This window comes from Phocoena sinus, chromosome 16 (assembly GCF_008692025.1).
Source record: "Phocoena sinus isolate mPhoSin1 chromosome 16, mPhoSin1.pri, whole genome shotgun sequence".
Classification (NCBI taxonomy): Eukaryota; Metazoa; Chordata; class Mammalia; order Artiodactyla; family Phocoenidae; genus Phocoena; species Phocoena sinus.
The window spans coordinates 47,003,074-47,016,814 of NC_045778.1; the positions used below are offsets into that span (position 1 = coordinate 47,003,074).

The window sequence follows — 13,741 nt, forward strand, 5'->3', positions numbered from 1 at the left end:
AGTCTATGTGACCAGTCCCAATTAAAACCCTGGGCCCTAAGTCTCTAATGGGCTTCTTTGGTAGATAGCATTTGACAGGTGTTCTCATAACCTGCTGCTGAAAGAATTAAGTGCACCCTGTGTGACTTCACTAGAAGACTCTTGGAAGCTGGTGCCTGACTTCCTCCAGACTTCATCCCACGCCCCTCTTTCTTTGCTAATTTTGCCTTGTATCCTTCTGTTGTAATAAATTATATCCAGGAGTATGACTACACTGAATCCTGTGATTCCTCCTAGAGAATCATCAAACCTGGTCATGGTCTTTGGGACTCTTGATACAAAATGCTAGACAAAAAAAATATTAAATAAGATTAAAGATACCTACATGCATGTTAAGAGGGTCTACTAGATGAGCAGCAATACTCATTTCATATTCTGAAAGCTTCACATTTTTCACACCGATTTGCTTCATTAATTTTTCTGCCTAGAAAGGAAAAACAAGCAACCTCCTTTAGTTTGATATTTAGACACTGGCACTCCATAACATGTAGCGAAGTCTAAAGAGCAATAAACAGACATACAAGATTTTCCAGAGATATTCTATGCCACTTGTTTCATCCTTCCCCATTCTTAAGTCCCTAAGTAAAAACAGATTTGAAGGTCTACTCTACAGAAACCAGGGCAATTTAAACCAGCTTTTGGGAAATGAGAAAATAGGGTACATGATCGAAGAGATATATACATGGCCTCTCATTGCTCCAATGAGATTCTAAGGTCCAACTTGATTTCTTTCCTAGCAGGATTATCATGACAGGTGAAAATGAAGCCTCAAGATGAAAGATCGAGGAGTTAAGGCTATCAAGAAATGGACAACTGGAGTTTCTTTCCTTCAGCTGACAGAGTATCTGAAAACTGGTGCCCAACTTTCCTCAAATTACCCATATATCTACAACAGGTGTTCCACCTAACTAATTTCAAATTGTTCTGAGATACTATCCTTTTTAAAGTCCATTCTTGGGGCTAGGCAACCAGAGATAATAAAAATAATTTTCAATTAGAAGTATACTTGCATATATTTTTAGAGCTGGGCAAAACTAGCCTTAAAGCTATAAGCTCTAGCAAAGCAACACAGCTTTCAACTAAAATAAAAATAATGTTAACAGTAAAACATTTACTGAGTGTGCCAAATATTAACGCCAAAATACTGTAGATGGATTAACTCATTGAATCCTCAGGGAGATCCTATGAAGTAGGTACAATTTCTCCCCAACACAGAAAAAGAAACCTAAGCGTAGCTCAGACTGTTATTTGTCTTAGGTTAAAAATTAGCAAATGGAAGAGGCAACATACGAATCCAGGCAGTCCCAACTCTAGAGCCTATACTCTAACCATCATATATATTACCTTGGTTTCCTCAGTTACATGACTGGAGTTTGTAGCAACTAAAGAGTCTTTAAAAATCTAGACATAATATATCCAAATTTCAATTAAGTGAACAGTTTTAGAAATGAAGGTACTCTGGTAAATCATTATTTACCTAAATTTTTGTTGTTACATTTTCCTAGAATACTTTTGATTATATATAATCTTGCTATTTGTCAGGGGTATTGCTACTCTTAAAAAAATGACATCATACAGCATTATAGTTATAGACTGGTTAGAGGATCAGGATGTGTGTTGATCATATCCTAGTAATATCACACTTTTTTTAAAAAAAAAGTGCTATGAACCACATCATTTTTCCTATTTAGCCACGCCTCTGAATCAATGGATAAAGCAGCCTTTTCCAGATTCTTTTATCTCTTTCTTACAAATATCTTCTCTTTCACTGACTTTAAATGTGTCAGCTATGAACAGTATCCTGTTTTCTGTACCTATAATTGCATTAATTTCTCTTCTTTTCCTTTGTTCTTCTATAAATGTGAAGCCATCCCACATGTGTTCTTTTTAGGCCATGCTCTAATACAGTGGTTCTCAACCAGGGGTGATTTTTGACCCCCTAGGGGACATTTGGCAATGCCTGAAAATACTTTTGGTTGTCACAACTTGGGTGGGTGGGGCAGTGCTACTGGTATCTAGTCAGCAGAGACAGGGATGCTGCTAAACAATCAAGTAGGCAAAGGATATTCTGCCTCCCCAACCCCCTCATCTGGTCCAAAATGTCAGTATTTGAGAAAACATGCTTTTATCTCTATTAGCTACTTGCCCTTAAAATTTTACTCTAGGCCACAACTGCCTCTTGCTACCTTTATTTATATTTGGAATTTCCTAAATAAAAATTATCAACTATGTTGTTTACTTTATAGAGACAGAAAACGCTATAGTTGAGTTTACCTAGAATCTTTTCTCCACAACAGGAGTTCCATTTAACAATGTCTTCAGGTTGCATTAATAACATTGATAGGAAAGAGAAAAAAAAATTAACGTTTATTGAGCACCTACCACATTCCTGGCACTGTGCTGGATATGGTTTACAATCAACCCTTGAAACCATCCTGAGAAGTAGCTATTATTATTCTCATTTTTCAGATGGAGAACTCAAGGGTCAGAGAAATGTAAAGAACTGGCAAGATTACATAGCTATGAATTAGCATTACCAGAGCTCAAACTCTGATCTAATTTCAAAGCTCATGTTCTGTTAAAACACTAACATTTCTCATTTGGGAGAGCAGAACATGCTTAACACACAAGTAAATGAAAAGAAAGCACCCCAAAACACATCATACCAGTACCAAACTGTGTTCCAGGAACAAGTTATCCAATTGTCTAGCTTTGACACATTTAACTGAGCCCTTATTTCTAAAATGTTTTACCTAGAAAAACAAAATTATAATTGGACTACTTGAAAAATGGCTTATGCTCATGCAATGCTTTACTGTTTACAGCTTAATGACAATTATACTTTCTAGTCACCCACATTTGCTTGGTTTTTAAAGTGGGTCTCTCCCACTCTGAGGAGGGAAAATGGTGAACTGTGGGTGAGGAGTCAGAGGTAGGAGGGAAACTTACTTTTTAGTTTATACCCATCTTTTCAACTGTTTCATAGTATTTTTTATCCTTACACTCTATTTCACTTTTTCTCCATGTAAAGTATAATTTAAAAAGTAAAGAAGTGGGGAAATAGGAAATAGTGAACTAATATTTCTGCCTAGAATGAGGAAGGAGGAAATGGAGTAAAGGAGCAGCAGAATAGAAACACTCATTTCATAAAGGTTCTAAAAGATTCATAAAATTGGTTGTTCTTCTGGAAGAATAATTTTAGAAAGTTAGAGATAGCACAACAAAAACAAAGATGAACTAATTCAACTTATTTCAAAAAACTTTTACTGAGGTCATGGCTGAAGTATTCCAATTGTAAGTGTAGATAGAGGAAATTGATATAAAGCTTTAAAAAATACATTTAAGTAGGAAATAGCAAAGAATTTGAAGAATTATCTTTATACATTAGGTATAAGCCTTTACCACAAACTTACATTAAAATATTAACAAACACCCTTTTCTAGACATGCGGAGACAATTATCTTCTCTTTTAGCGTTAGTGCACTTATCTCTTCTGACTTTATCGTATAACCCAAAAGTTGCTGGATAAGATGACTTTCTACTATAATACTCTTCTGCTATGTTACTGTATAAAACACTATAATGCACTGAGTTTTATCTCAAGTTTCCCTCTTGTTGCTTTTCTTTCCTCATCACTTCTATCTATCCCCTTGGCCACTCAGGCAACACTAACTGCTTATTCCTTACTGATTTCCCATCTGAATTTCCTTATTTACTTCAGCTCAGTCTTCTAAGATTCAGCTCCAGTAAACCATGGTTTTAGGGCCATGATTGGTAATGCAGTTCACAACGGCTTCCTGGTGTCAACAAATGTTAGCTCTTCCAAATGGTAACTGGCATTCTATGATGGCTGCTCTTAAAAACACCTGGCAGTTGAGAGTTCCAGTTTAAGATTTCAGTGTATCAGCCCTTCACAATTTCATCTATTACTTATATCAAAATAACTGAAATGAAGTTTTGAACCTTACAATATCAATGATAGGACTAAAAATAGGGAGACATTAAGTTAATGACTAAGGTCACACTATATGACCTTCATGTGTATGAATTCTCAGTAGTGAATCTTTCCAGGCCTTTGACAGCTAAACTACAATCTCAGGAATATTATATAGTCTAATTAATATGCTAAACAAAATACTGTATATACAAATGCCCAGGAGAGGTCAAGCATTAAGTTATTCATCCTGTACTTGAAAGCTCTTTAATAGTACACATAGAGATTCCCTGTCTTCTAACATCTCAATTAATCCAACCCATCCTTTTATTACAGACATACCTATCAAAACTCTTGTGCTGTATCTCAATATGATCCAACAGCTGCACGTGCCCAGAAAACCCTTGTTCCTCTTTAACACTCTGCTGAAACCATCTCCTCTCTCATTACCAATTAAATATCCCACATTTAGTAAGGCTGGAAGTTTTCCTGGCTTTAGACTAGAAATTATTTACAAATACCCTGTTTAATCCAAACGTAAGACTACTTCTAGGTTACTCTTCCTGATTTGAATGCACCTATGTCATCCTTCACCTTTCATCTCAAAACTGCACTGCCTTTAAGCTCACATCAGCCCCATGGATTATCTGGTAATCTCAAAACGTTATCTAAGCTTTTATAGTCAGTGTTCTTCCTCTGTGACCACAGGAGTCATACCTTCCTCCTCTCCCACATTCACACCTGATCTTTGCCCTCAATACGCACTCTAATTCCTTAATTCCTTTCTATACACCAACTAAATTATCCCCCATCTGACTTCCTAAATGGCCTGTACCACAGAATGTCTTCCTTAGAAACATACGATTCCTTACACTTATTGTTATACCAGTTAGCCCTATCTTCAATGCAGGTTCAGCACCACCATTCAATTTATCTGCTCCCAACCTGCCGAGAAATGCTCAAGAAGTTCATAAAAACAAAACAATTGAGTTCCTAATAAACTCAGCTTTCTTCAATTATGCCCTAATGTTCCATAACCTACTGTGATTTATCTCGTTATATACTCATCACATATTTACCTCAGCAGGTCCCAAACCTCCTCCACTCCCAAGCACATTTAGTTATAACCTCTCCCCTTTGTCGAGAATAAAACAGTTAACTCTACCTTAAAATGTTCCTGTAACTACCGATCCCAATCCCTCCTGGTTCTTCTAGGACCTACCTCCCTCCTCTTTGGCAGCAACTCTCCAACTGCTCCGCTAGCCCTTTCCCCTTTCTTCTTTACCTTTCCCTCAGCAAACTCTGCAACGACTATGTTCTTTTACTTCAAATTACACTTGCTGTCCCCACTGAACGGAAATTGCTCTCTTTAATGATTTCAATAAATCTGATTGCTTTCTTCGTTCACATTCCTCATGACATCTTCTCCTGGATCATTTCATAATACAACATTTACAACCAATTCTCTTTTGCAACCTTCTTTTCCCCTGGCTTTGGTGACTTCACACACACAGTGATTTTCCAGATAGTGGGAAAGAATTTAAGAAGGGGCTTTTAAAAATTATATTTAACACCCCACCAACTTCTCCAAATTCTGATGTTTCAAAATGTAACATCCTTCCATTTGAAAATAACTGCCACAGTGAACCACTGTTACAATCTGCAGTATTTTGTATACTTCAAGGTAAGCTGGGGTGGGAAAGACTGGTACCAACAACTTACATTATTCTGGTTTTATTCCTCCTCCGCTGGCCACCTGTTTTTTTTACAAGTGCTTTTATTAAAATTGGATAGGTTAAAAAGGATATCTTTAGAACATGCAGATGAGGTATAAAGAACCACAGAGTAGGTGCTCAATGAATATCTGTTATATGAATAAATTTAAGTTTTTAATCCCAGGAAGAGATTATTGTGCACGGAATCAAGCAGAAATCAAATTTTATTCCCTCCCATATAGAGCCAACAGTCTAAGTATTGTTTACTGAAAAGTCCATCCGTTCTCCAATAATCTACAAAGCAAAGCCAGTTATGTCTCACATCGTTTCCATGTTACAGGTAGGACTGTTTCTGGAGTCTATTCTGGTATATTTGCCAATCCACCCCTGTGCCAATAGCACATTGTTTTGTTTTGTTTTTTAATTTATTTTTATTTTTAATTTATTTATTTTTGGCTGTGTTGGGTCTTTGTTGCTGCACGCGGGCTTTCTCCAGTGGCGACGAATGGGGGCTACCTTCGTTGCGGTGCGCGGGCTTCTCATTGCAGTGGCTTCTCTTGTAGCAGAGCACAGCCTCTAAGCTCACAGGCTTCAGTAGTTTTGGCTTGTGGGCTCCAGAGCGCAGGCTCTGTAGTTAAGGCTCATGGGCTTAGTTGCTCCGCGGCATGTGGAATCTTCCCAACCCAGGGCTCGAACCTGTGTCCCCTGCATTGGCAGGCGGATTCTTAACCACTGCATCACCAGAGAAGCCCACACATTGTTTTAATAACTATAGCTTTATCGTAAGTCTTGATATAAACAAGGCAAATCTTTCCTCGCCCAACACACACGTCTCGTTTTTCAGGAGTGTCTTACCTATTAATAAACTTTTATTCCTCAATATAAATTTTAGAAGAAAAATACAACAAACAAAAAAAGTCTTTGGGTATTTTTTAATTGGCATTGAATTGAACTTAAGCCTTCAATAGTTTTATAATTTTCTCTATAAATGTGTTGTATAACTTGTGTTTGTCAGTTACTGAATATTTTTGATGCTACTATAAATAGTATCTTTTAAAAACTGCATTTTTCAACTGTGGTGGGTATCCAGAAATACAGCTGACTTTTGTGTACTGATTTTGTATCCAGCAGCCCTTAAACCCTTATTAATCCTGATAGTTTACCTATAGGCTTTCTTTGGCTTTCTATGTAAATTATATTACCTGTGAATAATAACTGTTTATTTTTTTCCAATACTTCTACCTCTTATCTTTTTTCTTGACTTATGCATTAGCTAATAATCAGTAAAAACGTTAAATAGAAGTGATGACAACAGGCTTCCTTGACTTGCTCCTAATCATAAAGAAAATGCTTTCAATTTTTTACCATGAACTATGTTTCCTGTAGTAAATTCATTCTATCATGCTAAAGACATTATCTTTTATTCCTATTTTCTAAGAGCATTTCTAAAAATCAAGAATAAGTGTTTAATTTCAACAAAGGCCTTTGCTGCATTGATATGATCATAGTTTCATCCTCAAATCTGTTAATATTAATATATATGCATTTTAAAATTAATATATATGTATTTTTTTCCCCTCAAATGAAGCCAGCCTTTAATTCCTGGGATAAATTCAACTGGCCATAATATATTATCTTTTTTATACACTGCTGAATTCAGCTTGTAAATATTTTGTTTAAGATTTTTACATTCATTTTAAGTTTTGGAATTGTTGTTATGCTACCCTCATAGAAAGGTTTGGTGAGTATTTCTCATTTTCTACACTCTGGAAGAGTTTATATAAAATTGTTACTATTAATTTGTTTCTTAAATGTTGCTAGAATTTGCCAGTAGAATTCTATGAGCCTGGAGTTTTCTTTATGGAAATATTTTTCCAACATTAATTTATTTCATAGTTACGGAACTATTCATGTATTCTAATTCTTAAGTCAGCTATGGTAATTCACAATTTTCTAAGAGTTTGTGTCATTTAGGTTTTCAAATTTATTGATATACTTATTAATTGTCCTTATTTTTAATGTCTGCAGCATCTGCTATTGCATGTCTTTTATCATTCCTAGTAATACTAATTGGTGGCTTCATTTTTCTCTTGATTGGTTTTACAGAAGTGTCAATTTTATCAGTCTTTTCAAATAACCAACTTTTGGTTTTACTGATTTTCTCTATTATATATTCATTTTCTATATTTCTATTCATTCTCTCATATATTCTATTTTCTACTAATTTATCTTATCTTTATTATTTCCATTCTTTCACTATCTATGGGTTTATTCTTTATTATTTCCATCCTTCCACTATCTATGGGTTTATTTTTTATTTAAAAAATATTTTTTCCAGCCTAAGTTGGATACTTTATCAATTTTCTACCTTTTTTTTTAAATAAAAATACTTTAGACTACCAATTTCTCTCCTTTAGAGACCTCACCACTCTCAATACAGTCATCAGCATCTATCATAGTGACAATTACATAAGCCCTCAACAAATATTTGAATGTATAAATCCTAATGGTGGAAGGAGGAAAGTGGAGGAGTAGTTTGGGAAAAAACCCACAAGTGATACACAGCTACACAGGAATAGCACTGGGGCCTACGCCATCTCACTGAGACTAACTGCTCTAATGAGTCCAACTACTTATGAGCATCTGATAAAGAATCTCCAAAGACTGACCTTTTTCCTGAGATTTAGACCTACAATTTCAACAGTTGGATGAACATTTTTCTGGATTCCTACCACCAACACAAACTCAATATGCCCAAATCAAATGTCATTTTCCCATATATTTGCCCCATCTACAGATTCTAAAACTATAAAAGATACTATGAATCTCTGAGGAGTCCAGACAAATCTCAGATTCATCTGTAAGATGTCCTTTTTCTTTTCTCTGTCATCACAAAGTCCTTCCAGCATTCATCTATTTCACCCATTCCACTCCTTTTGTCACTCCCTTATTCTAGGTCTTTGCCAGGATTACTGCAGTCTATAACCAACAGATCTTGCTCCTAGTCTCCCTGATTCCAATTCCTGTTACATGCTACAGTAAGGTATCCTTAAAACACTGCTGTGCATATCATCCACCTACTCAAAAGTCTTTCATGGGATATACAACGGAGAAAAGATAGTCTCTTCAGCAAGCAGTGTTGGGAAAGCTGGACAGCTGCATGTAAATCAATGAAGTTAAAATACTCCCTCACACCATACAAAAAATAAACTCAGAATGGCTTGAAAACTTAAATATAAGACATGACACCATAAAACTCCTAGAAGAGAACATAAGCAAAACATTCTGACATAAATCGTAGCAATGTTTTCTAAGGTCAGTCTCCCAAGGCAATAGAAAAGCAAAAATAAACAAATGGGACCTAATCAAACTTATAAGCTTTTGCACACCAAAGGAAACCATAAACAAAATAAAAAGACAACCTACAGACCGGGAGAAAATATTTGCAAATGATGCTACCGACGAGGGCTTAATTTCCAAAATATACAAACAGCTCATACAACTCAATAACAAAAAAACAAACAACCCAATCAAAAAATGGACAGAAGACCTAAATAGACATTTCTCCAAAGACATACAGATGGCCAATAAGCACATGAAAAGATACTTAACATCACTAATTATTAGAGAAATGCAAATCAAAATTACAATGAGGTATTATTTCATACCTGTCAGAATGGCCATCATCAAAAAAGTCTACAAATAATATATATATTTTTTGATGTGGACCAATTTTAAAGTCTTTATCGAATTTGTTACAACATTGCTTCTGTTTCATGTTTTGGTTTTTTGGCTGTGAGGCATATGGGATCTTAGCTACCCGACCAGGGATTGAACCCGCACCCCGTGTATTGGAAGGCAAAGTCTTAACCACTGGACTGCCAAGGAAGTCCCCCAAAAAGTCAACAAATAATGAATGCTGGAGGGGGTATGGAGAAAAGGGAACGCTCCTACACTGTTGGTGGCAAGTAAATTGGTGCAGCCACTATGGAGAACAGTATGGAGATTCTGTAAAACACTAAAAACAGAGTTACCATAGGATCCAGCAATTCCACTCCTGGGCATATATCTGGAGAAAACTATAATTCAAAGAGATACATGCACCTCAATGTTCACAGCAGCACTATTTACAATAGCCAAGACATGGAAGCAACCTAAATGTCCATGGACAGATGAATGGATAAAGAAAATGTGGTATATATTTACAATGTAATACTACTCAGTCATAAAAAAGAATGCAGTAATGCCATTTGCAGCAACATGGATGGACCAAGAGATTATGGTACTAAGTAAAATAAGTCAGACAGAGGAAAACAAATATCATGATATCACTTATGTAGAATCTAAAATATGACACAAATGAACTTATTTACAAAACAGAAACATTTCAAATGTCTCACAAAGCACAATGTATACCATTACTGAAGAAAAAATTGTTTGTTTAGTCTGCTGAAAAATTTTACCTAGATTCCTTCACTTATAAGCTGACAAAAATATTCTAATTAGGCTCTTCATAACAAAATGCTGTAATATTTTTATTCTTCATCATTCTTTCTTCTAAGTTGCTTATACAGTCAAAAAAGATGTGAGAAACAAATACTTTTTTTAGGAATAATGAAATTAAATATTACATAAAAACACATTTCCACATGGGTCTTATGGAATTTCTTATTAATTTCTAATTCCACTATATCCTTAGTTTTATGCGAAAATATTTGCTAGCTACAAGAAAAATGATCCTCAAACATTTTAATCATACCTGTTTCTGAGCTTCTACTTTCTGCTTTCTGGTTGGATCAATCGCATCTACCATCCATTTGATTGTAAAGTATGTTACGGCACCAAATATTGTCAAACGGAAAATTAAGCCAACAACTTCATTCCGACTCAAGGGACGAGAAAAGGCTTCAGCATGTACCATCTTGATTGTTAACCTTGAAAAACAAACAGAAATGCCACTAGGTAGTAACTAGATTCATTAAAATCGGGAGACTGATAGGTAGCGTAAACTAAGCAAGAAAAACTTCTAGTCAAATTCAACATCACCTACCTTAAAAAAGTGTTTTATTTAAAGAGAAATGGATTTTTAAATGTTAAGTAAATAAAACGTAAATAAACACATTTTAATCTCCTCTTGGAAACTGAGGTTTATTTATTAGAATTTTAAATAAACTTTTCTAAAAGCTCATATAATTTAAGTAGAGAACAATTCTATTTGAAAAATGCAGTAAACATCTTAAAGCATTTACTGTTTTAATCAGCTTTTAATTAATTATGTCAGGGAACCTAGAAAAATAATGACTATAACACTTATCCAACTGAAAAAAGGCAGCCCAACAATGAAATACTTTACTAATGTGATGGTATACCAGGTAATTTTTGAGTGAAATTCAAACTGTGAACAGACTCACTTTTCTCTCATACTTACTTTTAAAGGCTTCCAAGGCCTGATGAAATGTATACATGCTATTTTCTCAACTAACAAGTGACATGAAATTTTTGGAGCCATCTTATTCTTTCCAACAACTTAGCTAAATATGAAAAAACAGAATCTTCAAAATGTTTGACCCACAACTATACAGCTCTCACTCAAGATAAAGAGGAAAAAAGGACACAACATGTCTACTTTTACACATATGCCTAAGCAGTTACATCAACCACAGCTTGGCTTACAGGAGACATGCACACCTGTATCAAAGACAATGACCACCCAGTAGAATAAGCTTTTTATGGATGATGTGACTATCACATTTTGAGAGATAGAATCTCAGCCTCAAATAATGCCATTATACTCTCGCAGCATAGGAGTGTGCTGAGTGCTATGTTACTCAGGGGAAAAAAAAGTATATTTTGTATTCATGTGAAAAGGAATAAAACAAAATTTGTACACATGGCTCAGAAACAGGTGAAAATTAGGTACTTCATAGACTAATATCTATGGTCGTTCCAGCTCTAAAATTATTGTTTCTATTCTCACTAGCATTATTCAGTTAAAGATTCTCTTCAATCATTCCAACAGAATTGCTGCCAGAATTTTGGACGATTTCCAAAAGAAAAGTCAAGGATTCCAACCTTCTGCATTACTGGGAGACATTCACTTCACAACAATACATTATTTAATTTAAACTTAACAACTAAATAACTGAAAGCCTTCATTTTGGATAAAGAAATTTTGGCCTAGGGATGTTAAATAATTCAATTCATACAATAAAACACTTACTGATCATGTATATAGATAGCCTACTATATACTGGGTATACAATAATAGCTAGGACATAATTACTTTACTCAAGGAATGCATAATACAGTTATTATCTTATTAAAAATGAAGCTAGAACCACCAACCACTCCACCAACAAAAAAATGAAGCTAGAAAGAAGCCACTTGGTTAAAATCTTTCATGTAACAAATCAAATTGTGCTTTCTTCCATCAGCATGGATTCCTAAAGATGGGTTAACAATACTCTCCTTCTAGGAAATGAAAAATTGTCTTCCCTAGCCTTTATTCCAACACAGTAAATTTGAAAATGCAGTTGTTATATGTGGTATCATTATGCAGGAGTAATACTCACAGATGAGAAGAAACCAACAGGCAAAAATAAAGATTTACTAACTTAAACTAGTGATATTCGAATAAAATGTTTTCATTTGTTTAAAGTTTTAGTGAGTAGCGATAAAACTGCCACCTACTGGATGTTCACTGAACTACATGAACTACGACTGCTATCAGTACCTCCCAGTCATCAAGAGAACAGTTTTTAGATCTATTAAAAAAATCAAGACGCAAAACCTCTGTTAACTATATACTTTACTATAATTAAATTATTAACCGCAATACAGTACTCTGGACCTATAGCCACTTCTAAAACAGTCATCCTTCTTTTAAAATGACTTCAAAATCCCGAAATGAAACTGAAACTTCTCCTTGTAGGTTGTAACTGTATACACTTTTATTATACACTCATTTATCATTCATATGACATAGATATGCCTGCAATGTAAGGCCGTTACGGTAACAATACCATTACAGCAGAATATATAATAAAAGTTGCACATGCATACAACAGTAGGGACTGTATTTCAATTCTGTATAAACATCAGAATCAACAAATATACACATAAACATAGATGGTGCCATGTACAAGAAATATGGCAAAACACTGTAATTCAGAGTTATCTGTTAGGCAAATATGATACCAGATAGCTTCATTTTAAAGAGTTCTCCATTTCAGGGTAGAAAAATTAAAAATCGTACCACCTCGTCAATGAGCAGTTTACTGACAGGTTAAGGACCAAGAGTAGAGTATTCCTACCATAGCATTTCTCTAATTCACCGCAGTGTTTTACAAAGTTTTTCTCAATCCCAGAAGTCCCAGTTTCGCAGACATCAAGGCCCTATGAACACAGCCTATGACAATGAAAGCCTGCCAACCTTCACATAAAGGACAGGTTATTATTAACACCACCATCCTCTGCGAAAGCGTGCCTAGGCTTGAAGAACCTCCTTCGCTTTTGCACTAGGTGGTAGCAGTGCCTGTGCGACAATCAGACCCGCTTCATTCTGTCCGCCTTTGCCTAGGATCCGGTTCTGAGGTCGCCCGGTACGACCTCAAGCCCCCGCAGCGACCGGGCTGCCTACAGAGAGTCCCTGGAAATGGCCTAACTCTTGGGGGCAGCGCTAACGGAGACCTAAGGGCCGAGGCCGGGCCGAAAGCCAAGGCGGAGCCCGGGACGCCCTTGGAGGTTAATCCGCTGGATACGAAGGGCTGCGAGAAGCTGAGGGGTGGCAATGAGGTGGGGCATGGGAGGACGGCGGGGTGACCTTTCCCACTTGGCTCCCCGGACCCGAGCCAGTTCCTAAAGGACCTCTGCGGGACCCTTCGCCCGTCCCACGAAGCCCAGCAGAAACCCGCTACTCACCCCCCCAGCAGAACAGCGGCCGCAAGAGGCCCTAACAGCCTCATACAGGAAGGAAACGCCGCCTGGGAAAGAACGCTTCCGGGGGGAGTCGCGGCCCGCCCCCTCGCAAGGAGCATGCGCCACCGCGGCGGAA

At 36.2% G+C, this 13,741-nt stretch overlaps 1 protein-coding gene across 1 annotated transcript in view; it reads right to left on the reverse strand.

The window, feature by feature from the left end:
- The window catches only part of ATAD1 (ATPase family AAA domain containing 1), a 60,136-nt gene extending 46,463 nt beyond the window's left edge, over positions 1-13,673 (reverse strand). Inside the window, exons 1-3 of the mRNA XM_032608908.1 lie at positions 13,609-13,673; positions 10,448-10,622; positions 365-463 (exon numbers count right to left, since the gene is read on the reverse strand). Of these exons, the coding sequence (XP_032464799.1) occupies positions 365-463; positions 10,448-10,622; positions 13,609-13,652 (318 nt within the window). The 5' untranslated portion in view covers positions 13,653-13,673. The remainder of the gene's footprint in view (positions 1-364; positions 464-10,447; positions 10,623-13,608) is intronic.
- Positions 13,674-13,741: the final 68 nt, after the last annotated feature.